Source organism: Chaetura pelagica, unplaced genomic scaffold, assembly GCF_000747805.2.
Source record: "Chaetura pelagica isolate M959 unplaced genomic scaffold, ChaPel_1.0 scaffold1098, whole genome shotgun sequence".
NCBI lineage: Eukaryota > Metazoa > Chordata > Aves > Apodiformes > Apodidae > Chaetura > Chaetura pelagica.
In genome coordinates, this window is record NW_009954179.1 from 910296 (window position 1) to 933736 (window position 23441).

Sequence of the window (23441 nt, forward strand, 5' to 3'; positions counted from 1 at the left end):
TTCTGGCAAGAGTTGGAAGGGAGGTTAGGAGTTAAAGTTAGCCAAATCCTTAACTGGATTTTGTAATCACTCATGATATTTGCCCTATACCAAAACAGATTTGAATAGTTGTTAACCAGGCCCTGGATCAATGGGCAAGTGTCAAACCTCACAGATTCACATTCCTTTTTAGAGACACTTTTCACCTAGTGCATTATAAAAAGGGTGTGATTCAAGATGCTGGTTGAAGACCAGTGCTTCAACTGCTGCCCTGCCTGCTGGAGAGATGGGACTTCACTTCTCTTTGTATTTATTTCTGTGGAGTGCTATGCTAATCTATAGTGCCACATAAATAATGAATAGGAAGGTCTCTGATGGTGTTGAGCACAGCCAGCTCTGTCTGCAGATCTATTTTTTATTATAGAGCTATTACTTGAGTTTGTGCAGCATTCCCCTTGAGGAGCTGTCTTGGTGTGAGGTCTGAGAGGATATGTGGGTTTGTTTGTAGGAAGAAAAAAGTCATGTTTTGTGCTCATATGTAATGTGTTTATTGCAAATAGAAGAATTTATATTTTCCTTTACGAATGGAATACCCAATGTATGTGTTCTACTCCTGCTGCTGTTTCTTAACTCTGTCCTAAAGTTAGAAAACTGTCAGGAGTGCATGTAATGCAGCACAGAGGAATGCATCTGTGCTGGTAAAGGTTTGGCTGGTTTCAGCTGAACGAGAGGAATGGGCTGATATTGCATAAAATTTACCAGCTAGGCATGACTGGCTAATGACATCACTTGAGAGCTCAAGAGGTAGCACAGGACAGATGATGCTATGACAGTGGCACAGGCAGGGAGAGCACCTCGACCAGCCTCATGTGTGGGTGCACATATATAAATAGCCATGGCAATTATTCAGTCTCTCTTCTGGGAAAAAGGCATTCACAGACAAGTATTTTGCACTTGTTAGAAGATCCAGCAACAAAAAGCTCAAATGAAGAGCAAGGGGCTAGTCTAACAGGGCAAAAAGTATAAATTAAAAACAGAGCATTAATAAAAAGCAGGGTTTACTTTAATCAGGACCACATAGGTGAGTCAATACAATTGATTGCAGAAGTATCCAAGGCATTAGGCATGGTGGTGAGCAGCCAGGGGACCTGCTGCTGGCACTGTGGGAGCAGGGAATGGCTGCAGAGCTCATGTGCTAGCAGTGACTGCTCTGTGATGTTGGCTTTGCCCACTGAAAAGATTTACAGCCTTCCTGGGAAATCACTGAGAGCCTTTGATATAAGTCACTACTGATTCTGAAGGAACAGGTTGCCCAGGGAGATTGTGGAAGTGCTCAAGGCCAGGTTGGATGGGGTTCTGAGCAACCTGATCTAGTGGGAAGTGTCCCTGCCCATGCTGGGGGGGTTGGAATTAGATGATCTTCAAGTCTCTTCCAACCCAAACCAGTCTGTGCTTCTATGATTATTTTTAGGAATACTAACCCAATCTGCTGACTAATCTTGGAAGGGGAAAAACCAGCATGTGCCCAAGCTGAGAACAGGTGGTGGTTCCCTGTGGCTATGGGGTGGGGGGAACCTGCTGGCACTAACCAGGATCCCTTCCCTCAGGTTGCGTGGAACAGGGACAGGAGCTGGTGGCACTTTGAGCAGGACAGTGGAAGGGCTTAGAGTCCCTTCTATATCAATATATTTCTTATCAATTCTGATTTTTCCAATGCTTACGCATTTTCAGCAGATGAAATTTCTCAAAGGCATGATATTCAGACTTGGAAATCAGGAGAAGGTCATCTACCAGTTGTAGGTGAAGGATCTTGACACAGTTTTGAAAACAAACATAATCAAGAATGCTTAGTCTAATGTAAACAGCTCTCCCATCTTCTCCCAGGCCACCTGCCCTCTCAGTGGGAAACTCTGGTAAGTACTTGGTTCTCTGAAAGAGCTTACAAGCCAGGTACAGTGTCCTTGTAAGGGCACAGCCCCTTTTCCTTGTTTGTACTGTGACAGAAACATTAACTCTAGTAACATTATGACAAACTATCGTTGGAGCCAGGATTTAACAGCTGCAGTATCAGCTCAGCTTTCTGGGAAGGAACGGAAGAATCTACGTGATGTCTGTCACCCTTTCCTGTTGTTGCAGACCATGCTGGGAAATATACTGCAAGGTGAGATTTCCCCACTCTCTCTCTTCTAAGTTATTCAGCTGCAATGGTTTGGTTACCTCCAGGCGGTCAGTAAAGGCAGCCATTTTTTGAGAGATGCTTGTCTGAAAAACAGATGGAGTCTGCAACTTTCTCTGCTGCTTCCTCATCATAGACTCACAGAATCACAGAACGGCTTGAGTTGGAAAGTTGGAAGGGACCTTCAAGATCATCTAGTCCCAGCCCACTGCATGGGCATGGACACCTCCCACTAGATCAGTCCTCCTAAACCCCATCCAACCTGGCCTTGAACAGTTCCAGAGATGAGGCAGCTCCTCTGGGCAACCTATGCCAATGTCTCACCACCCTCACCGGAAACATTCTTCCTACTGTCTAACCTAAATCTCCCCTCTTCTAATTTAAAGCCATTAGTCTCTGTCCTGTCCCTCCATATCCTTGTAAAAAATCCCTCCCCAGCTTTCCCGCAGCCTGTTCAGGCACTGGAAGGTGCTATAAGGTCTCCTTGGAGCCTTCCCTTCTCAAAGCTGGACAGCCCCAACTCTCTCAGCCTGTCTTTAGAGCAGAGCTGCACCAGCCCCCTGACTTGCTTTGTGACCCTCCTCTGGACTTGCTCCAACAGGTCTCCTCCTCCCCCTTGGACATACCAGTCTATTTGTCTTGTGCCTGGATCTACCTTAGACCTGGGATCCAATGCTCTCCCACCTCAGAGTTTGAGTTCATGGCAGATCCCAGTGGCTGGAAGCTGCCCCCTTGCTAAACTGGCTTATCCTGCCCAGAGCCTGCATCTAACTCAGCCTTGGAATGACAGTTGGGAGAAGGAGCTGGTCAGTGCTTCCCCCTGCTGTGTGGTGTGCCTGGAGGGCTTTTCTCCTGCCAGGAGAAGTGTCCCAGCCCTCCACAGAGATGAAGGCTGTTTCTCCTTTCAGTTTGATAATGTTGCTGCCTGCTGCCTGGGAAGCACAGAGTGCAGCCCTGTGCTGTGCCCTGCCGTTCCCTGCTCCTTTCAGAACCTCTGCTGCCCAAAGAGCTAAAAGCCCCAGCTCCGTGCTGCCCACAGCTACACTTCTTAGGCATACAAGGAAAGCAGAGATGCTTCTTACATCTTATTCCGTATCCAGAGCTACCTGAGGCAGGGGGTGTTTGTCCCTCTGCAGTCCTGTTGCAGTGCTAGCAGCAGAGAGGCCAGGAAGGCAGAGGCAGAACCATCATCTAGCTCTGATCAGTCTCAACAAAGAAACCCAAACCAACCCCAAAATATTGAACTGGAAAACCATCTTGATGCTTTAATGGGACAAAGGGGCAACGTCAAGATTTAAAATAGTATATTAATGAAAAATTCATGTTCAGCAGTTGTGATCCTGTTGCTTCACACTGTGTTGGTAAAACACCAAGTCTGGTATTTACCATTCCTCTCAAGTGATGTTTGAGCCCTGCTAAAAAATGATCAAAGTCTCCTCTTTGGTACAATACAAATCCATAGTAAAGGATGAGCAACATCAACAGCTGCATTTTCTTCTAGTTGTCTATGCTATCTCTCTTTTGTTTCTTGTTTGTTCAGAATTGCTTCTTTAAGCAAAAAAAAATCAACAAAACCCCAAAACACAGCAAAAAAAAGCCCTCAACCTGTTATAAGTGTGCACTCTGTTATAAATTATTTAGGGCTGGGCTATTTATCTTCTTTAAATAATGGTTTTGGATGTACTAAGATTTAATCGGACTGGTTTTCTGCTTCTTTACTGCCCTTGGAAAACGTTTACTTGGATAACCTTGTAATAAATAAAAAAAATAAAAATAGTGAAATTCTCATCATGGACATTTATCTCAAAGTTCTAAACTACCCAGCAGTCTGAAATCTCTACTTTAAATTTACTACTTAAAAGCTAACTGATGTATATGATTTGTGGTGGAATTGAGCTTTTTTTAAAAAAAAAACACACTTTCAATCAGAAAGGAGAGACTGGAACAAAGGTGTTATATTCACAATTCAGATCTGTCCTTCAGTTTTCATAATGGGCGTGTTTGTGTGATGATGGATGTATCTAGTGGCCTTAAGAGGGTGTCTCTGTATGTTTAAATGAAGGGCTTCTAAAGCTTCCAGACTGGGAGGGGGAACCACAGCAGTGACTAATTTCTCTGCTCCTCTCAGTGGTAAAAAAATGGGAACATCTAAGATACCCAGATGCAAAAGGTCTGAACAGGAACACAGCTCTCCTCAGAACTTTTTTTTATCTGTGAACAAATATCTTTAAACTTATCTGCTCAGGATGCAGACTTTTCAAAACTTTTTGTCTTTCTTATCCTCAGTTGCTATTTTTTCCTTATAATTCCTTCTAAAGTATGCAATGGGAGTCTCAGATCATTCATTGAAATGGTTTCTATACACCTTTCACATCACTTCTAGCACCTATACACCAGCTGTGTCTGTGATCTATTATTTTCCTCTGCAAGTCTGTCCATTGGGCACTGTAAAAATGGGAAACCAGGGAGTCCAAGTTAATAAGACACCATGGAATCATAGAATTATTTTGAGTCCAACCACTAAGCCAACGCTGCCAAGTCCACCACTAAACCATGTCCCTTTACATGGGGGAGAGGAAGGTAAGTCCTGAACAAGTAGAAAAATTCACATTTGGTTGTAAAAAAAAAACAAAACAAAAACCAAAACAAAGAGCATTGTCTGGTATTCATTTTGGGTGAAGTAAAAAATGCCTTAAGACTGAGATCCCACAACAGTTTTAAATTATTGTGGAGTATTTCTTGATGGAGTTACAAGTAACATCCCCATATCAAGCAGTGTCCTTTGTATTTACTTCCAATGATCTAGGAATGCTTCTTTTTTACACAAAGCCCAGCTTGTAGTCCATCAGTCTGTTAGTTTTATAGATCTCTTTCATCCCCAAATGATTGCAGTTAGAAATTGAGCTGCAGTCCATAAAAAGTGTAACTGTGCTAGAATGGGAGTCTAAAATTGCATAGGCTCACAGGAATCTGTGCCAAGGCAACATTTTTCTTTGTTCTTGAACAAAAGGAGGGTTCACTAAGAAACTCCTATCACTCAGTTTTTCCTAGTGGGCCCATGGAGACTTCCATGTTTCATCAGTTATTGTGAAAACTGGAATTTGCAAAATCTTGATGGGTAAGGATGTGCTTTAAAAATCACTAGGATTAAGTGTTCCTCCTTAATATCTGGGAGATGTTTGATGCTTCTGTAGCAGAGCTTAACTTTTTTGACCTTTCTGCCTTCTTGGTGATGCTGTCTTGCTATAGCCAGGGAGCTCCCTTCAGTGTTGTTGATAGTGTTTGTTAACTGGAATGGGAAAATTCTGCAAAATGACAAGGGAATTGCAAGGTAAATGTTCTATCTCTTTTACCAGAGGCCAGACTGCTTCTGCCATCCCCACATCCTTCAAATTTAGAGCAGAGGGAGAGAAAGACTGTTTTGTTCTTGAGGATGGGTTCAAAATCCTGCTTACCACTGTCTTATTATCCTTCCCAGTACCCGAAGACAGCATAGTAAGGAGTCCAGAGAAGGAAGCTGAAAGATCCAAAGCACAATGGCAGCACCTGTGGTAACTTTCTATTCAATTCTCTTGAATAGACACATCAAAGACCAGTATATTCTTGAATAAAATCAAGCCACATCACCAAATGATACTGACAATTTGAAACCAGCCATTTTCAGAGGTTCCAGTAGGTTACTTTTCCATAAAACAAAGTTATTTCAGGGAAAATTGAGAACACATTTCTCCAAGAGCCAGAGGAAATGCTTCAGGTCATAGATGTACAGTTAAAAAGTATCACCACACCTTCCCAAAAAATGGGAAAATTATGCTCAGAGCAAAACTAAAGTACTGCTCTTCTTCACATCACTCTGGATTTGAGATTTGAAAAAACTCAGACCTGCACCCTTGAGAAATTCAAGCAGTACAAGGTAATTGTCTAAAACTATGAAGAACTCTTTCCACCCTTCCAGTGACTTCCTGGGAAGGAAACTTCTGATAACAGTGAGACCTTCCACCTGGCACCACAACCCAAGGCAGATCCAGGGGCAACAGACAAGCCCAGGCTTCTTCCAGTTGTGACGGATGAAGCTGGATGCTCTGAACACTGAATGAGCTTCTACACCCTGTGTTATTTAGGATGTTACACCAAATTATCCTAGTGGTTCCCTCTGGCCTTCCCAGCTTAACCCTGTGTAGGTGCTCATGGCAAGTCAGTCTGTCCCAAGCCCCCTGAGCAGGGAAGGGGACAGGCTGGCTTGCTGTGCTCTGGAGGAGACCCTGAGCAAGGACAGCAGCTGCTCTCTTGCCCCATCAGTAGGAGATCTGGTAGAGAACTTCAACCACCAGAAAGAAAAAGAGGCTTTGGATGAATTTCCTACCGTCTGACGAAACTCATCCCTTTCTAGATACCACTAAATCATTCTTGACAGGGAAGACATCCTCAGGGCTTCTATAATGCTTCTCACAAACAACCTTTTTTGGTGTTGGAATGCATTGAATTTCCTCAAGCATCATGTGTCTGTGAAGTATTTCCTGGTAGAAAGGTGTGCTTGGGCCCTCTTCAAGCTCCTCAGGCCTCATTTTCTAAATTACACAGGAAGAATGCAGGGCTATGCTGTGATTTATTTGACTCAACAAGTCACTGACCAAGTGAGTTATTTGAAAGGGAGAGTAAACATTCCTAGCAAGTACTTTTTACTCAGAGAGTATTTACTGATATCTTCCATGACCAGTGGTCTTGGCTGCTTAGAAAAGAATGGGAATATAATTTTGAAATTTTGTATTCTTTTCCCCAGCTTCTTATTTCTAGGAGAGCACATTCCTGTGGTATATAGAGCCTTCCACAGGGAAGAGCTTTTGGTGAAAGATTCAACCCACACCCTAGAAGAGTATGTATTCCAGGCATAATAATGTCTGTTGACAACAACAATACAGTGAAAATCAGTGTTTCTAATGTTTGTGGTCCTTTAGTAAGTCTCACAATAGCTGAATGTTGGGAGTTTTTCCTGTTCTTGTATATGCAAGAGCACCAGCTGTCAGTCTTCATGGTGAGTAAGTTTTTAGCACATAGGAAGAGTGAAGAAAGCCAAGTTCATCAGCATATTAAATGCTTGCATAGTGTTATCTCAGAAAACAAAAGATACACAGAAATGTGGAGGGGGGGAAATATCTGTTTTGTTTCTTATTTTAAAAGTGTTCCTATTTCAGAGCCATCCACATGTGTTTTGGTGGCAGGCAGAAAGTGGCATTACTGAGCCAGTTAACTTTTAAATCTAGTTGCTTTTGATCTTAGTCATTAGAGGTAGTACTTTTCTCTCTAAATATTCCCATCAAAAACTGTGTAGCTACTTGCAGTGTAAAGTATGAATCCATGTAACTCAGGGTCATTAAACTGAGAAAAATATGTGCAGCAAAGTATCAACCTTTTAATTATAGGTGCCACACTAGATTTCCCACTCATTTCTGAATGAGAGGTTCTATTACTCTCCTAGCTGTGGGGGAGTGCCATGGTTTTATTTTATATGGGAATAGCTGTTTAAAAATCACAAATACTAGATTGTTCTGACAGGGATTACTTGGCTAATGCTCTGCTACTCAAAAGGGATTGTTTGACAAGGTGTACATTCAAATTTACAACTGTCAGATGAGAAATAGCTAAAGGATAAGTGGAAATTTTCCATTACAGAAAATCTTCCTTATTCCTCAAGCTCTCCTATGGACTCTGTATTCCTCCTGCTTTGTCCCCTCTCTCCTCTGCTGGGGTTTGACACACCTCAAACCTCTGTTCTCTGCAGCTATAGCACAAGCATCCAGCCACTGAAATTACTAAACAAAACCAGAACTTTTCCATATTGCAAATATCAGCTGGTTTTAGTCAGTTTAATGGCAGAAGTGTATTAGAAGACTGGTTTTAACCATCTTAACAGTGAGCTTTTTCCTGCCTCTTTGCATCCAGGTAAATGTATAGACACATACCTGTGTCTCTACATATTGCAATGAACTGAGGCTTTTCACAAGCTCATCCTCTTGCACTGGCAGAGCACAGAGTATTGTCCAATAGATCAGCAGAGGAAAGTGAAGACAAGAACTTCTGAAAATTGATGACTCGGCCAAAACTTTTCCCCTGACACTTTCAGTGAGTTAAACTGTTTCAACTGATTTTACTCTAGTCCTGCCCCGTTGTACCCTCATGTGAACAGAGGGACTTTCTTGCTTTCAGAGAATGTCCTGTGCAATGTACAGGGGCTTGTTGGCTGTGCTCCCCAGTGTGAACCATAATGGTAAAAGAGTAATAAACTCTCTTTTCTAAAGACAGCTTCTTTTCCTCTATGGTTTAGTCCACTGTAATATCAACTCTCAGTACATAAGGGAAAAGAAGGGAATTTCCTCTTACCCTTCACAAAATCTTGGAAGGAGAGACAAAGGGTAAGTCAAATGTAGATAATTTTACATGTGAGTCTCAGCTGAAATCCTGATGTTTGGAAATTTCTGAACCTTCCTTTGGCATCTCCCCATTCTCTAAAATCTGTGTTCTCATCATCAATTCAAAATGTTTCCTTATGTGACGCAAACAAATGACAAGGTTTCACTAGTCCAAGGCTTTGCCTCCTGTTGCTGAGCTTTGAAATGTTCCTGCTGCCTGAAGGCTAAGAGTAAATCACCTCCAGTCCTTAACCACAGAACTGCTCTGTAACACCCACCTCACAATATTTACAGCAGTGATGGGTAGCTTTTATTTCCTGATCATGTACTGGCAGCACGTTCCTAGTTACAAGAGAAATAATAGTGAGACTATATGGGAAACCTTATTCCCTTTCCTAATAACAAATACAGTGGAATTACACTTGGTAATACCACAGACATATTTGTTTATGATGCACATAAATCTTGGGATATGTTACTAGGAAGACACATGCAGAGCTTTTATATTAAAGAATTCACATTCTGCAGCTGAAGATGCATCATTATTATTATTATCATTATTAACCATGCAGAGCATAGCCACAGCAGTTCACCTGCTTGCAACTCCATTAAAGATTTAATAAATTAATAAGATTATAGAGTATTTACCCTCTATTAATTATAGATACATCTAGATTAATGCTTATTTATCCATGTATATTTAATTCATTTCCAAACATTTGTGCTTATTTGTTGAAAAACCTACAGTAGATGTTGTTACAAATACAGCCCTCAGGGATTAAGTATTACTGGAAAATAGAGAGAGTGTAGCTCTGATCCAGGGTCCCCTTTGATCCTCACCCCTCGACCCTCTCTCCCCTGTTCTTCCATTCTCCATCGGGCTGCTTTTCCCCTGGTACAGCCTGCTGCCTGTGGCATCTTACAGCCCCTGTCCCACCCTGGATTCCTGCCTTTGTTTTTCCTCCTGCTCCTTTCACAGCAATATGCCAGTCAGCAGTAGCAGGTCTGGCCTGTCTGCTTGTAGCTCTTTTATCTGTGCCTCTGGCTGTATGAGAGAGGGTGGGGGAGCACCCAGGCTCTTCCCCCTCTCCAAAGCCCTGAGATCAAGATTTGAGCTGCTGTTGCAGAGAACATTTTTGAGGCCAAGCCCCCTTGATATTGAAATCAATATCAAAACTCCTATTAACTAAAGCAATCCTGCTCTTGGCTCGGTACCTATGCTGTTAAGGAGCAGACTAATGTACAGACCTACAGACTTCTGAGGAGTTTAAAAACCCAGGGGATGGAAAATTGTACTGAGCTTTACCCTGCTAAAACAATTGGACCTCAACCACAAAAGCACTTGTGCTTTCAGGAATCACTGACAGTTTTGAGAGCCAATACTCCATGAGTTTCAGGGAAGGCAAGAAACTATGGTATGTTGTCAAAAATGTGGATTCAATCATTTTTATAAAGCCTTTACTTGAACGTCTGGTGTTTTGGGGGTGAAAAAACAGGTCCCTGAAGCCTGTGTCTTTGATTCCATCTTATTCAATCTAGGCAGTTCAAGCATAATATTGAGACAAATTTTAGAAATTGCTTAAACATTGATATTTTTAATTTAATATGTAGAGTAAAAGTTACATGAGTGGTTCTGGCTTTTACATAAAATTAAGAGGCAGTACAAATCTGAAATATCAATTTCCTGGGATATTCTCATGTTTAAAAAGTCTCTTAGACTGTGAATTATTTACATTTTTTAATTTCTGGAAGATCAGTGATTCTAAAGCTACATTTAATTATGATCTTTTGGAAATGTTAAAAAAAATCTTCTTCAAACTGCCCACTTTTCCTTCAGCCTGTCAGAGCAGATGAGCTGGCAGAATATAATTTTGTTTAAATCACATTCCGGTGGAACATTCTGCATTTAATAAATCAACATTTTGTCACAGGAAAATGTTTCACTGGAGCAGTCCAAGCTGCTCGAGCAGCAAGAATATAAACTTCATCTCCCCCTGCTTTGTCAATTTGCCATTTTTGAATGATTTTTTTACCTGTGTAGTCCAAGGATAAATGGCTAAACAAGTTGGAAGGAAAGAAAACTAAAATCCTGTCTCTAGTTCTTTGAATTTCACCATAGCTTGATCAGAAAGTATTGGGAAGTAGTTACTAGGTTTGACAAACTTGTGATCTTTTAAAAGTAAGTGCAAAAATGTCAATTAAATGCCTACATCCATTTAAAAACAAACAAACAAACAAAATCAGCTTTCTCAGATACCTAATTCTGCCTTCTGCAATCAAAATTGTTAAAACCAGCATGGATGCCACGTGCTAGAGAAGCTGGGTGTGTATCACACCATTGATCCCACCTCTTTTTGGGTGCTGTCTGGATGAAAATGTGAACAGCAGATTATGAGAGTGCTGGTAATACAAAGAAAGAACAGGAACATAGAAAATAGTGAAAATTACAGGTGGAAAATGGTATTTATAATTTATGCTCCTGAAGGGAGAAAAAAATAATCTGCTGCTTTATTACCTCAAGCAAACATCTTACCAGAGATTACTACTGAGATGGTGTTTTGCTATTGGAGTGTGTCTGGGCATGGGGAGGCATTAGTGTCTTTGAAGTGAAAGTTAAAACAGCTGGTGTCTGGTTCTGCTTTTCTCAAAATGAGCCAGAGGTGGGACAGTGGCTTTACCACTCAAGTAAAATGGTCTCAAAAAGGAACAGACTACTCTAAACTTGGCCAGCTGGTGGTAAATCTTACTGCTAACTGAACAAAAGAAGGAGATCTATATTTTTTTAAAGGAATCCCAGGAGACCCTGTCTCACAAAAAAAAAAGTCAAGAAAAAAAAAAAAAAAAAAAAAGAAGAGTTTCACTCAACTTCAAGAATTTCAGCTTGCTGAAACTGCTTTCCTTCCCCAATGGCATCCAGGTACACTGTGACCTATCCAAGAAGAATGCTGTGAGCTCTGTGGGCTCGGATGACACACCTGGGCAAAACAAACTTGGATCCCTAAACAGGCAAAGTTGCTCTTGAGGGAACTCTGAGATTTGAAGGACACCATGTTGCCTTGGTACTCTTTCTGTGCCAATCTGAACTGCAGCTCTTTACGGTATGCTATTTTAATCAATGATAAATGCTGGAGTTTTACATGAGAAAACCTTAATACACGCAATGTGTTGTAATAAATTAATTCCTAATGAACAAAAACACTGTTCAGAAAGCTCCAGAGTGTTTTGACTAATACTAGTTTGCAGGAAATTTTAAGTAACTTATTCTTTCATTGTCTTGTTAATGTTGAAAATGAAAGTCTATTGAAGTTTTTTCTTTTAATCCTGGCATTTCTTGTGATAAATTCATAACTTTTGTAATGTATTCTGTATAACTACTGTATACACTACACTGTATATAATATATACTGTATAGCTTCTGACATAATTTATCATATTTAATATTTCCATTATAAATTGAGAAATGTTGTCCAGTTGAAATGACAAGTATAAATCACTAAATAGCCTTACAGTGCAACAATAGCATGTCCTGGAACCTGAGGATACAGGTGGATGGATGAGCATTCAGTTCTACTGGTGCAGTGCTAGCCTGGTGTGTACAGATGTTTGTCTGGTTCAGGAGACTGGCAGCTGGAGAGTCAGCTAATTGCAGTTTCTTACCATCATCCTTTGAAAGCCTGAGCAGTTCTGCATTGCCTCAGGGTCTGGTATAAAAGGAGAGACTGATGGACACCATTGGGTGCCCCAGACTCCCAAGTGCCTCTCTGCTCACAGGAGCTGGCATTACAGCTATGATAGGTGAACCTACCAGACCTTCCTGAGACATGCATCAAACACCAGCAAATAACGAAAGCTTTACCCATCACTTGCCATTGGTGCTCATGGTTTTAAGCTGGGAAGCCTTGATTTGTGTCTCCACAAAGGGCTGGAGAGTTACCATCCCAATGGCTGCAGGTCAAAAACTGACCATCAGGTCTAACTAGTCTGCATCTGATGGAAAACAACAAAGTTTCAAGTTTTGTAGAATCATAGAATCATGAAGGTTGGAAAAGACCTTCAAGACCATCAAGTTCAACCATCTGCCCTACAACCCCTAACCAGTAAGCCATCTCCCAAAACACCATGTCCAGCCAATTTTTGAAGACCTCTAGGCACACTGGCTCCACCATTTCCCTGGGCAGCCTGTTCCAATACCTCACCTGATTTATTACAGCTTTCACAGCAAACCCTCAGTGCTTTGCATGACTTTATCATCTTTTGCTTGGCCAGTCACCAGAATATTATCTGGTGACATAAACATAAAAGGCAGTATGATTTTCTCATCAAATTGAATTATTTTTGTGTGCTTATGAACACTGCAAATAAACTCTGATGCAGAGACATCCTCTTCGGCAGTGAAATAACTACATCAAACTGTCACATTTTCAAATGTTCAATGAAATAATTATCTTCTTTGTTTGTTTGTTTGTTAAAGTAGCTGCACATGGACCATATGAAATTTCCTAAATGAAATAGTTTCTTGTGAAGTGAATTTATGCAGATGAATCAATGTGTTTGCATGCAAAACACTGTTCTCCAACAAACTCTGCTGAAAGCAATAAATGACTCACTCTGACTGTTCCATGACTCATGTTGTGAGGTGGAGTCAAAAAGTCATTTGTTCTTACATCTCTTACTTATTTGGACTCTCTGTATGTCCAGAGGAAAAGGAAACCCTATGCAAATTGTCCAGCCCTTTGGGGAAAGCCTAAACCTTCCTGTAGGTGAATGCACAGCTCACTAGAAGTAACTGTCACATCCCAGGTTTTGATCAAAGGCTTTTTTTTTTTTCTGAAATGAAGCAGGAGGTTTAGCTTGAAGGTTATCACTGATTGGTTTTCCTTGGAAAAGACCTTTAAGATTGTCACGTCCACCCGATAACTCAGCACTGCCAAGTCCACCACTAAACCCTGTCCCTAAGCACCACATTACACGGCTTTTAAGTCCCTCATGGGATGGTGACTTGATCACTGCCCTGGGCAGCCTGTTCTAGTGTCTGACAACCCTTCTGGTGAAGAAATTTTCCTAATATCCAAACACCCCCTGATGCAACTTGAGGCCATTTATCTTGTTCTATTGCTTGTCACTCAGGAGAAGAGATCAGCGCCTATTACCTGGTGTCATAATTTTGAAGTTCAACATGCTGACATGTGATGTTTATCTTTAGGAATAATAATTAATAGACAGTGTCCATCTACTAGAAAGTAGGTTTGCACCAAGCCCAGTGTTTGAAGTGCAGCACTTGCTAGGCTCTTGTTCTGCTCTCTGCGTAAGATGGAATTCAGGAACTTTTAAAAGCCCTTACATTACTCTGCCTATATGGAAAGCAGACAGGTGGAGACATGTAGTATTCGAAGTAAAAGTATTAACTGAAGGAATCTGAGGCCATATTCATAGAAGAGACACAGGAGATGGTGATTTAACTTGTGTGACTATGTGTAGAGGCAGGTAGATCTGTCGATCAGTTGATCAATCGATCCGTCTAAGAATTTGAAACCAAGCATAGATGAAGATTTGTTTTCATACTACATTATGATAGAGAGGTGGGCAGAAAAATCCTAGCTAATTGTTGCTGAGTATTTTAACTGTCAAAGTTCTTTTCTCTTTGGGGTTTTCTCCGTTTCCTCATCTGTTCATCCATCCTTCCATCTAGTCACCCTTTTCCTGAGCACTGCTATTTTCAAATCTCTGAATAATGTCAGTGATACTAAATGGAGCTTTTGCTCTAAGTGTTGTTTCCTCTGCTCACATGTGGATGACAAAGGCATATTTAAAGTGACTTAAATAACACTGCTGCCAAAGTTACTGCATTCTATGTGGCATTCACAGTAATGTGTTTACTGCTGCATCAAGGGCTTTTAAAGCAATAATTGTGGCTGCTCTTTAAGGCTGCATTGGCCAGCCTTTCTAGAAAGTTATTTGATCATTTCACAGAGCGTTACTTTGCTCTGCAGGAAGCAATTGTTATTGCTCTTTTTTAACTAATATACAGTTTTAAAACTCAGGTTAATGTAGGCCTCTTGAGAGGCTGATATAAAGCAGCCATGGTTTTTGGCTCCTACGGATTCCCTAAATGTTATGAAAATGATTTATATTAAACTAAATGAAGGTAAATCAAACAGAGCATGACATACATCCTGGAAATACACACCAGTATGATACAGCCTATGCCTTCAGAATTATTTTGAAAAAAGGATTTGAGAAATCAATACAAATCCAGGAAATTGGTGGGAGTCTAGACAAAGGAATGTGTCACAAGACAATGTTGCTGAGTACAGGCTGTGAGCACTGTGTACTTCTGAATGAGACAATAAATGAAAACCCCTGTCCTTTCTACATTTTAAAAGCCATTTTGCTATTTTTTTACAGTTTCAGAATTGTTAATCTTTTTTTTTTCAAAATAAAGTTCTTTTGAGTTCTAACAGCTAGTTAAAAAGCTGGGAGAATTAATAATTATTTTTCTCTGGTTTGTGTTTGTTTTGGGTTTTTTAAATTCATTTGATTGCTTTGTGAAAGATTAAAGTTTTTTTCTTGGGAAAATAAAAATAAAAACAAACATTCAGATTCATTATAATTCTGTGGTGTTGTACAAACAATATAAAATTGCATTGCTTGGAGTCTTGCAACTTTCCAGACAAAAAACAGTGTGCTCTCTGGGAGAGGAGAACACTCAGTGAGTTTTCAAATATTCAGGACAGTGCATGTGGTAGAGGATGTGTGGGACACATGGAAGGAGCATAACTGTTTAAACTAACAAAATGAAAGAGCCACCAGAATTTGTTTTCTGGCAAGACCATATCAAACACTGTCAAGACCTACCATATCTTCAGTGGGAAACCTGGCAGATGAGAGAACCCCAAATCCATTATAGTTCAGGCAGGGTATTCGGACAGATAGTCAACCCATCAGGCCACCAAGGTGGCAAAGGAATGATGTTTTTTAGCTACACCACTACTGACATTCTGAATGGAAGAACAGGCTTTGCTGAAAAAGAAGGGTATGAAACACTTTGTGTGCTGTGTCTTGACAAGGCACTTGAGCAGTATTCAACACTCAAATTATTGCAGAAAGAGCTGGGTGATTCAAGAGACCTGAACAAGGAAAATATTGAATGAACTGTCATCTCTGCTGAAGCAGAATGGAACAGACACTCGCATTTTTAAAAAGATTTTCTGATTATTACATTTTTCTTGTAATGCCTTCTCAGCTGTTTTCTAAATTAATTTTTAAAGTATTTAAGACTATCCAAAAGTGGGAACTGCAGAAATTCACTTCAGTGTGTTCTTCACTGCCACTCTCAAGTTCTTTAAAAGGTGACACAGGGCAGCACAGCCTATAATGCCTAATGCTTGGCTGTCTCCTCAGCTTCCTATGCTCATACATCTGGTTTTGCTTTCTCCATGTGTTGTCCATTGGTGTGGTTACTTTACTGGCAGCTTATTATTATAAAAAGGCTACAGGGATGACTACTGTATCTCACACTATCAACAAGGAAGTAATTGCTGCCTGCAGCTTCTGCTGAAGGAAAAAGCCTCAGATGAAAGAACAGTAGAGAAAAGATTTGCTTTCGGTGCCTATTTATTGCACCAGGAGTTTCAATTTTGGCTCAAGCACTGGGGATTTTGGGGATTGATATTGAGTATATTTGCAACTGATGGCTGCATATTGAGGTTTTGGGCTGCTGTAATTCCCATCATAAAGGGTGGTAAGACACTGGAATAGGTTGCCCAGAGAAGTTGTGGATGCCCCATCCCTGGAAGTGTTCAAGGATGGGATTTCGAGCTACCTGGCCTAGTGGGATGTGTTTATGCCCATGGCAGGGGGGTTGGAACTAGATTATCTTGAAGGTCCCTTCCAACCCAAACCATTCTATGATGATTCTATAATCTTCCCTGCAGTTATGTGTGAGTGTAGGATGGGTACAAGAGAGTAGAGAATCCAAATAAACTCTTCAGAAACCTGAGTTAGAAATCCAAGTATCCACTATAATCCTCCCTGACTCTTAATTCTGGCATATTCTGTGAACCTAGAAGCCAAATTCTGCAAAGGGATGCAGAAATGTGTTCCTGTCTGCTGTTAAATAGAGCTTCCTCACCCACATGCCTGGCTTGGGTCTGTACCACCAGCTCCAAAGAGCACGAGAAACATCCCAGCAGAACCAAACAAGCATCGATCTACAAAGGTTTATTAAATTCCTTCTTTCAAAGGCCATTTAGGCTTTGCATGGGCAGGAAGGAGGGTTTGCACACAGTTGCACAGAGAGGTTTATCCACCCTGTGCCCACCCACAGCTTTGTACTGACCATCATTCTGCCATGCCTGGTGATGTGGTCCAGGCATTTCTAACTATTCCACCTGAAGGCAGGTGAAGTAATTTCTGTCCTTGCAGAAAGCTCAGAAGAAGCACATGCTGGAGAGATTCAGTTATTGAACTCAGCCTCCTACTTAGCCAGTACTCTTTAATTTGGAATTATCAGAAAAGATGCAACACCAGCATGAATTCTTGTCGTAAAAATACTAAAATGGGCAAGAAATCACAGCTTCTAAGTGTTCGAGGCATTTTAATGACGGTGAAGGTCAAAGACAAAGTGCAGACTTGTGGAAGTGAGGAGATGTCAGAGACTAATGTAACTCTTTTTTCCACTGAAGTAAGTAGGCTGAAGCTCAGAGTGGAAGAAGGGGAGAGAATGCAGATGGGCTGTTCAGTGCTGCAAGGAGAAAGAGAGACTGCATTTGACAGTAACACAGGGGACATTCCCAAACATTGATCTGTCTTTTTATTTGGTCTCAAGAGACCACAGGGATGCTCCTGCCCTTATGGCAACAATTAGAGGGAATACAGAAAAGACAAGTGTAGCTTTTAGAGAAAGGGGCTCTGTAATAGGATAGTGCTGGGATGAGCAATTTTCCTTTGATTATCAGCTCCAGCTGGGAGAGTGGGTGAAGAGAGGGAAGCAGGTGGCTCCTGAGAGAGTCCACCTGGAAGAAGGCTATAGAAGAGAAGCTGCACTGCACTGTGGGCCCTAGAGTTAAAAAGAGGGTAGAAAGGGAAAGGCTAATGCTTTTAGTTCAGTTTATTTATTAAGAAGTAAGAGCTTTAGCTTGTGATGTTGCAGAGGTTTTGAGTTAACAATAGAAAGTGTGTTTGTGAAAGACATTGGAAAAGCCCTGGTTGCTGCATCCAGCTCTTCCTGGGTGAGTAAATATTGTAGTTGTTCACACTACAGCAACAAAATAATAGAAAGCAAGTTTTTAGTACCTGTGTGGGTACTGCAGCTCTGTTTGTGCTCAGTTAAAAGGAACCTTGAAAGGTAAAAGTTATGTGCTCTCTCTGTATGGCAATCCCAGGTACAGCATAACCAGATGTTTTGAGGGGTTTTTTGTTAACTCACTGATGCCAGTGATCCTGGACTTGTTGTGTGGCGTAGAGCCAGCATAATATGCAAGTACACAAATTCAGTAATTCTGTCAGCTAGTTGATGAGTTCTTTAGTCTTTTGCCTTCTAAAATCAAGCAGTGAGCTAATATAGTGGCAGGAGGGAAAGACATTCATTTGCAGAAGCTCACTATGCTCAAGATAGATCTCCACAAAGCCTGGGAAAACAGCTTTCTGTGGCTCTGCTGAGTTCCTGCTTAATTACTTAGCATGATATGACCTTGCTCAACTTCTATAATACAAGGGACTAGGAGATCTTTTGTGGTAAACAGAGCCCATAATAACTCTGTTCTCTAATCTCTGTTTCTCTCGCTGATGCCACTCTTTAGAAAACTATATATATCCCTGAAGCACCTAATTGAGAAACAGCTTTGTGAGGGGATAAAAACATTGGTGTTGCAGGAAGTAATTAACCAGGAGCAGTGCTACTTGTCTTCTTACTGTTACATACCAATGCTGTTATCAGCAGACCTGCTGCTGGTTGTGTCTCCTTTGGGTTGGCAGTTACTGTACTTTTGGTTGCTGGAAGGAAACAGCTAAGAGGTTTAGCAGAGTGATGTTATTTAGTTATATTTTTTGTACAGTTCAGGAGGTGTGTGACTGTTCCTTTGCAGTTTTCTGGCACGTATTTGGGAATCTGCCATGCCTGAAAGCATTCCCAAGGGACATGGGGGTGCCTGGTCCCTTAGAAGAGCCTAACACAGAGTCAATATAACTCTGCAAAGTGAACATACACTGTTCACAGTCACAAACGTTAGTAACTGAGGGAACTGGGGAAGCAGTGGTATGGCATAATGCAAGTAGATTGTACTGTGCTGAGAAATTGCTTAATTGCAAGCACTGCTTTAGATGGTTCTCATTTTGTTATGAAAACATGGGGTAAATAATAAATACTTGCCTTTATATTGGTGATGCTGGTGTTTAAACTCACATTGCAGGGGACAGGATGAAATTTGATTTGAGGTGTTTATTATAAATGCAGGCTATGAGGGATTTTTGTCTGTGGTTTTGGGTTTGGGCACAACCTGTCCCAAACTCTGGGAGGGTCAGAAACAGCCTCTCACCTGCTCTGAAAGTACAGCCATCTCTGAGCAGCAGGCCACAGTCACTGCTTCAAATTGCATGACAATACTTTGACATCTCTTAAATATCAACCTCTTAAATATTGTCTTCCTTTGCTACTTTCTGCCTTTCAAGCAAAGAAGCTGCTGTTCTGCCTTGAGGGGTGAAGGCAGGCCCACTGGTTCTTAATTGCCTCCTTCCCCAAGTGACTTAAGAGATTGTTCTCTAACTGGCTGTAATTATCCTTTACTGTAAACTAACCAAAGTACACTCTGATTTCAGTGTTATGTTCATTAGCAAGCATCCTGGTTTGAATGTTAATGCATTCTGGGAATGTCCAATCTATAAGAATGGACTGATCTGTGTACCAAGTGCTTGTGAAAGACCCTGAGGAACGAATCTGTATTGGGTAACTCATTTGAAATGAAACCTGTGATGTTAGGGACAGAATATTAATAGATAGTTGAGTTGCAGAGTGGATGTCTGTGTGAATATCCTTGAAAAGGATGACAAAGTTTTATTGTTCCCAAAAGAGCTCTTGATGGGAAAGTTGGTCCTGAGTCTGTGCCTGCAAAAGATTTCTCCCCGTGGTTGGTGTTTGTGGTATGATTTGTTGTTTGAGATGAAGAGGGGATTTATCCTGTGAGTGAGACTGTTGGTGGTTTTACAATGCAAGTGGGCTGCTGGTTTAGCACTGGAGAAATGTAGGAAGAATGAAAGCTTCCCTTCAGTCCTTTACTCAAACATAATCCATAAAAAGAAGACTCAGCACACATTCTTTTAACAAAATAATTTTAAAAGAAGTCTGAATCCTAGCAGATGTTATCTCTTGTTATTTCCAAGATATGCAGCAGTGTCACTGCCTGGTTTTCAGATGGGTAAATGTGTGCAGCATATAAAAATGAGGCTGAATGCTTTTAGCAGGGATGGTTCTGCCATCCAGCTCCTCAAGCCCCTGAATCTGGAGTTTTCTGCAGTGTCTCCTACAATGAGCAACGAAGCCTGGCTGCTCTGCCAGGTGCAGGTGGAAAGGTTTGCCTGGTGATGTTGATTGCCAGGTAATAAGGCAGGGCACTTGGTTTTTTTCTGCCTAGGGAGATTTTTCGAGTCAAAAGCATGATTTGAATTTCCAAGTGTCTCTGTGTGGACACTCTTCTTGTAGTAACAGGGGCTCTTTAACCAATGCAGAATAATAGACTTCCTTAGTGGAGAAAACCACAGCAGGAAAAGATGCTCTCAAAAATGTGCTGGCAGAAAGCTATTGCTGGAAACTTGTTCCACAATTGCTTTTTCAGTTAATTTCCTCTTGTATACAAGCCATTTTTCAGAGCATTTTACCATATATTTCCAGAGAGAGAGCGAGCACTTGATCCCTCAGCACAGTGCTCAGATCTCAAGATATCAGGCACTTGGAGTGTCTGGTGCTAGAAATCAGCCCTGATGAGCATTCATACGCCTGGTTTGGCTGATTGAATAATCCAAACTGCTCTGATGTGTTTGAATTGTATCTAAGACTGCTGCTTTTCCTGGGTGTTCTGATACCTCTTGAAATTATCTGGATGGGGAGGCAAATGAACATCGAAGTTGTAGAAATGGAAAGAAGGATTAAGAAGCAAAACAGAAATCTGTGTTTAAAAACAAAATGTTTGCTTACAGTTCATGAAGGCATGGGGGTGTTTACAGGAAAGAAATGTCTAGAAAAAAGACTTGAGAATGTTGCTTGCTGAGGAACTTCAGTTAATCTCTGAATATGACTATTCCCACATGTGGAAAATTGCAAGGAAATAACTGTCATGCTATTGAGTTCTGTCTAATCTTTCCCGGTTACACACGTCTTTCAAAATTACTCTGAACGAATCTAATTATGTCCCTGGATACTAAAGACTATGAAAATAAGTTTAAAGGAGCCCCTGAAGAACAGTCCATGGGCTCTTCACCATATCAGATGGTTATGTGATTTGCTGAAGTGTAGGTTATACTTCCATCCTGTCACTGGTCATTTTAAATGCTTATCTGCTGTTCTAATGAAAGTTATCCTGCTAGTTCTTCTAAGTCACAATGTGACTGTAACATTTTCAGACATTTTTCCTTTTGCTCTTTTTGTTCTTTTTAAGCATAGTGACAGTTCTGTGAGATTCAAAAAGGCAACCATCTTCTATTGTTCTGCCTATCTTTCAGAAATAGGAATACAGAAAATGCTTATAAATTGTCTTTTATATATGCCACATTTATATATGTGCATGTCTGTATGTGTATAGGGAAACGTAGTGTAAAACAGGTGTTATCTAGAAATTCAAGTATCTTGGCAGCAAACTCGCTCCAGAAACAGAGATAATTTCATGTAGTTTGAAGGAAGACCCTGCAGTGTGAGGTATAAAATCTCCTTTGTTACCCAGGTGCTCTGGGTGAAGCCCTTGAGCACAGCCTGTATAAGCAAGAGGCTGCCAGTACATTCACTCTAAGCATGACTGTATGAGGCCACCTCTATGGAGCAGTGTATACCTGTCCCTGAATGCCTCTCTCTATGTACCTGGGTAAACAGGCTTTTAAAGTACTCTCAGGTGATGGTTTCTGGATCTGCTAGCTACACTTGTGCACTTCCAGCCTTCACTAGGGAATGCAGCTTGCCAGCTTTTCAAGCTGTATCTCTTATTAAAATCCCATTTGCACATAGGTGTATATGGGAAGTGACTCCCCCAGTTTTTGCCTTACCTTCACATCCTTGATGTTCATCCTCGTTCCCTCCTTCCCAACAAAGATGTCATCTATATCAACCAGGATGTACCTGTCCAAGGACAGTGTAAGCTTCTTTCCTGACAGGAAAGAGAGGGCATCAATGAAGATCAGTTTGTGCAACCAGAAGGTCAGGTTGTTTCCAAACAGGACTCTCTGAATCCCGTCGTGAAGCCCCAAGTCTTGGATGACAGTAGCATACAGAGCAGCCTTGGGCAGTCCTGCAGGGGGTGGTCTGGAGGTCTGCAGCTCGGTGAACAGCACAGGTTGATAAGTGGAATGGTTGAACTGGAAAACTGTCCAGTCCTCACCGGGCAGTGGACCTTTCTCAACCCTTGGCGCTTTGGTAATGCGCAGCAGGGGAGACTGAGGGTTCACCACACAGTCTTTGAGGGCTACATTATTGTAAAGCAGCAGTGGCAGTCCTTTCAGCTTTGTACTGGGGGAGCTGTTCTCGTTGGCTTTATGAAAACCAATGATGCTAACACTGTATTCCACACAGTATTGTTCCAGAAGCTCTCGATTCCATGAATCCATGGATACGTACTTTAAAATATTCTCATAAATAACAATTGTGTATTTTCCTCTTCCATTGTCTGTGAGAGGGGGAATATCCCCCTTAGCTGGCGCAATGACCATGTGGTACTGAAATCTGCTGGACTCGAGGATGGCTATGATGTCTTGCCCCAGCTGGGAGTACTGGCTTTCCACGAACAGAAGGACAGCAGAGTCAGTTTTAGATGGATCAATTGGCTTAGCCGTTTTCAGCCCCGTGGACCTGTATGGTAGAAGCTTGAGGTCTTCACACTCCGCTCCTCCAGTGGTTTCCACGAGGGTCATTTCCTGCTTGTAGCCTGTGTAGAGGTAATAAGCAGAAATGGCAATACTTGCCAAGCAGAAGGTTGCCAAGAGAATGACCAGCGTTCTGAAACTTCTGCGGAGCTTCACGATTAGATTCATCTTTTGCGGGACTTCCAGCTTCTGTTTGGCTTGCTGCTTTTTCAGTTCTCTTTTCCTAAAGTGCCATAGGAACAAGGAGATGCAGAGGTGCCAGTTCCCCTCCCAAGACGTTCATGTCACCATTGCAGTGCATTTATGAAGCTGCTGGGGAGGTTGTAAAGCTGTTGGAGTGGCAAGTCAAAGGATCCGGAAATCTGAATTGAAAGAGGTTTTCTCAGAATGCAGCAGCTGCCAATAATCAATGAAGAGGACTCTCAACATGATCTGCAACAAGCAGCGAAAGAGGAGTAAATAAAATAAAATCCATAAAGCAATTAAAAATAGATGTTAATAAAGATGGTGATTGATAATCTGAGTTGAGAGGGAAGCTTATGAACTGTTCAAGGAGCACTCAGTGTTACTTGTTTTCTTGATGTATTAAGATAAGCTGCATTGAACAGCTCTCCCATATTCATAGGGTATAAAAATAAGGTCTAAATAATATTTTTTTGGACGTGTATCTCTTCATTATGGGGATTTATGATCTAAAAGTAGTTCATTGCTCTTGGGGATTGGGAATAACTGAAGATTGTAGGACAAAATTAGGGCAAAGTAAATGTGAAATATTGGGCCATATTCCTTTTTAAACTCGGACTACATAAGTATTTTGAAAG

General features: G+C 41.2%; 1 protein-coding gene across 1 annotated transcript in view; it reads right to left on the minus strand.

Moving 5' to 3' along the window:
* Nucleotides 1-22788, minus strand: part of NDST4 (N-deacetylase/N-sulfotransferase (heparan glucosaminyl) 4) — an 81186-nt gene extending 58398 nt beyond the window's left edge. Inside the window, exon 1 of the mRNA XM_010002855.1 lies at nt 21808-22788. Coding sequence (XP_010001157.1) covers nt 21808-22788 — 981 coding nt within the window. The remainder of the gene's footprint in view (nt 1-21807) is intronic.
* Nucleotides 22789-23441: the final 653 nt, after the last annotated feature.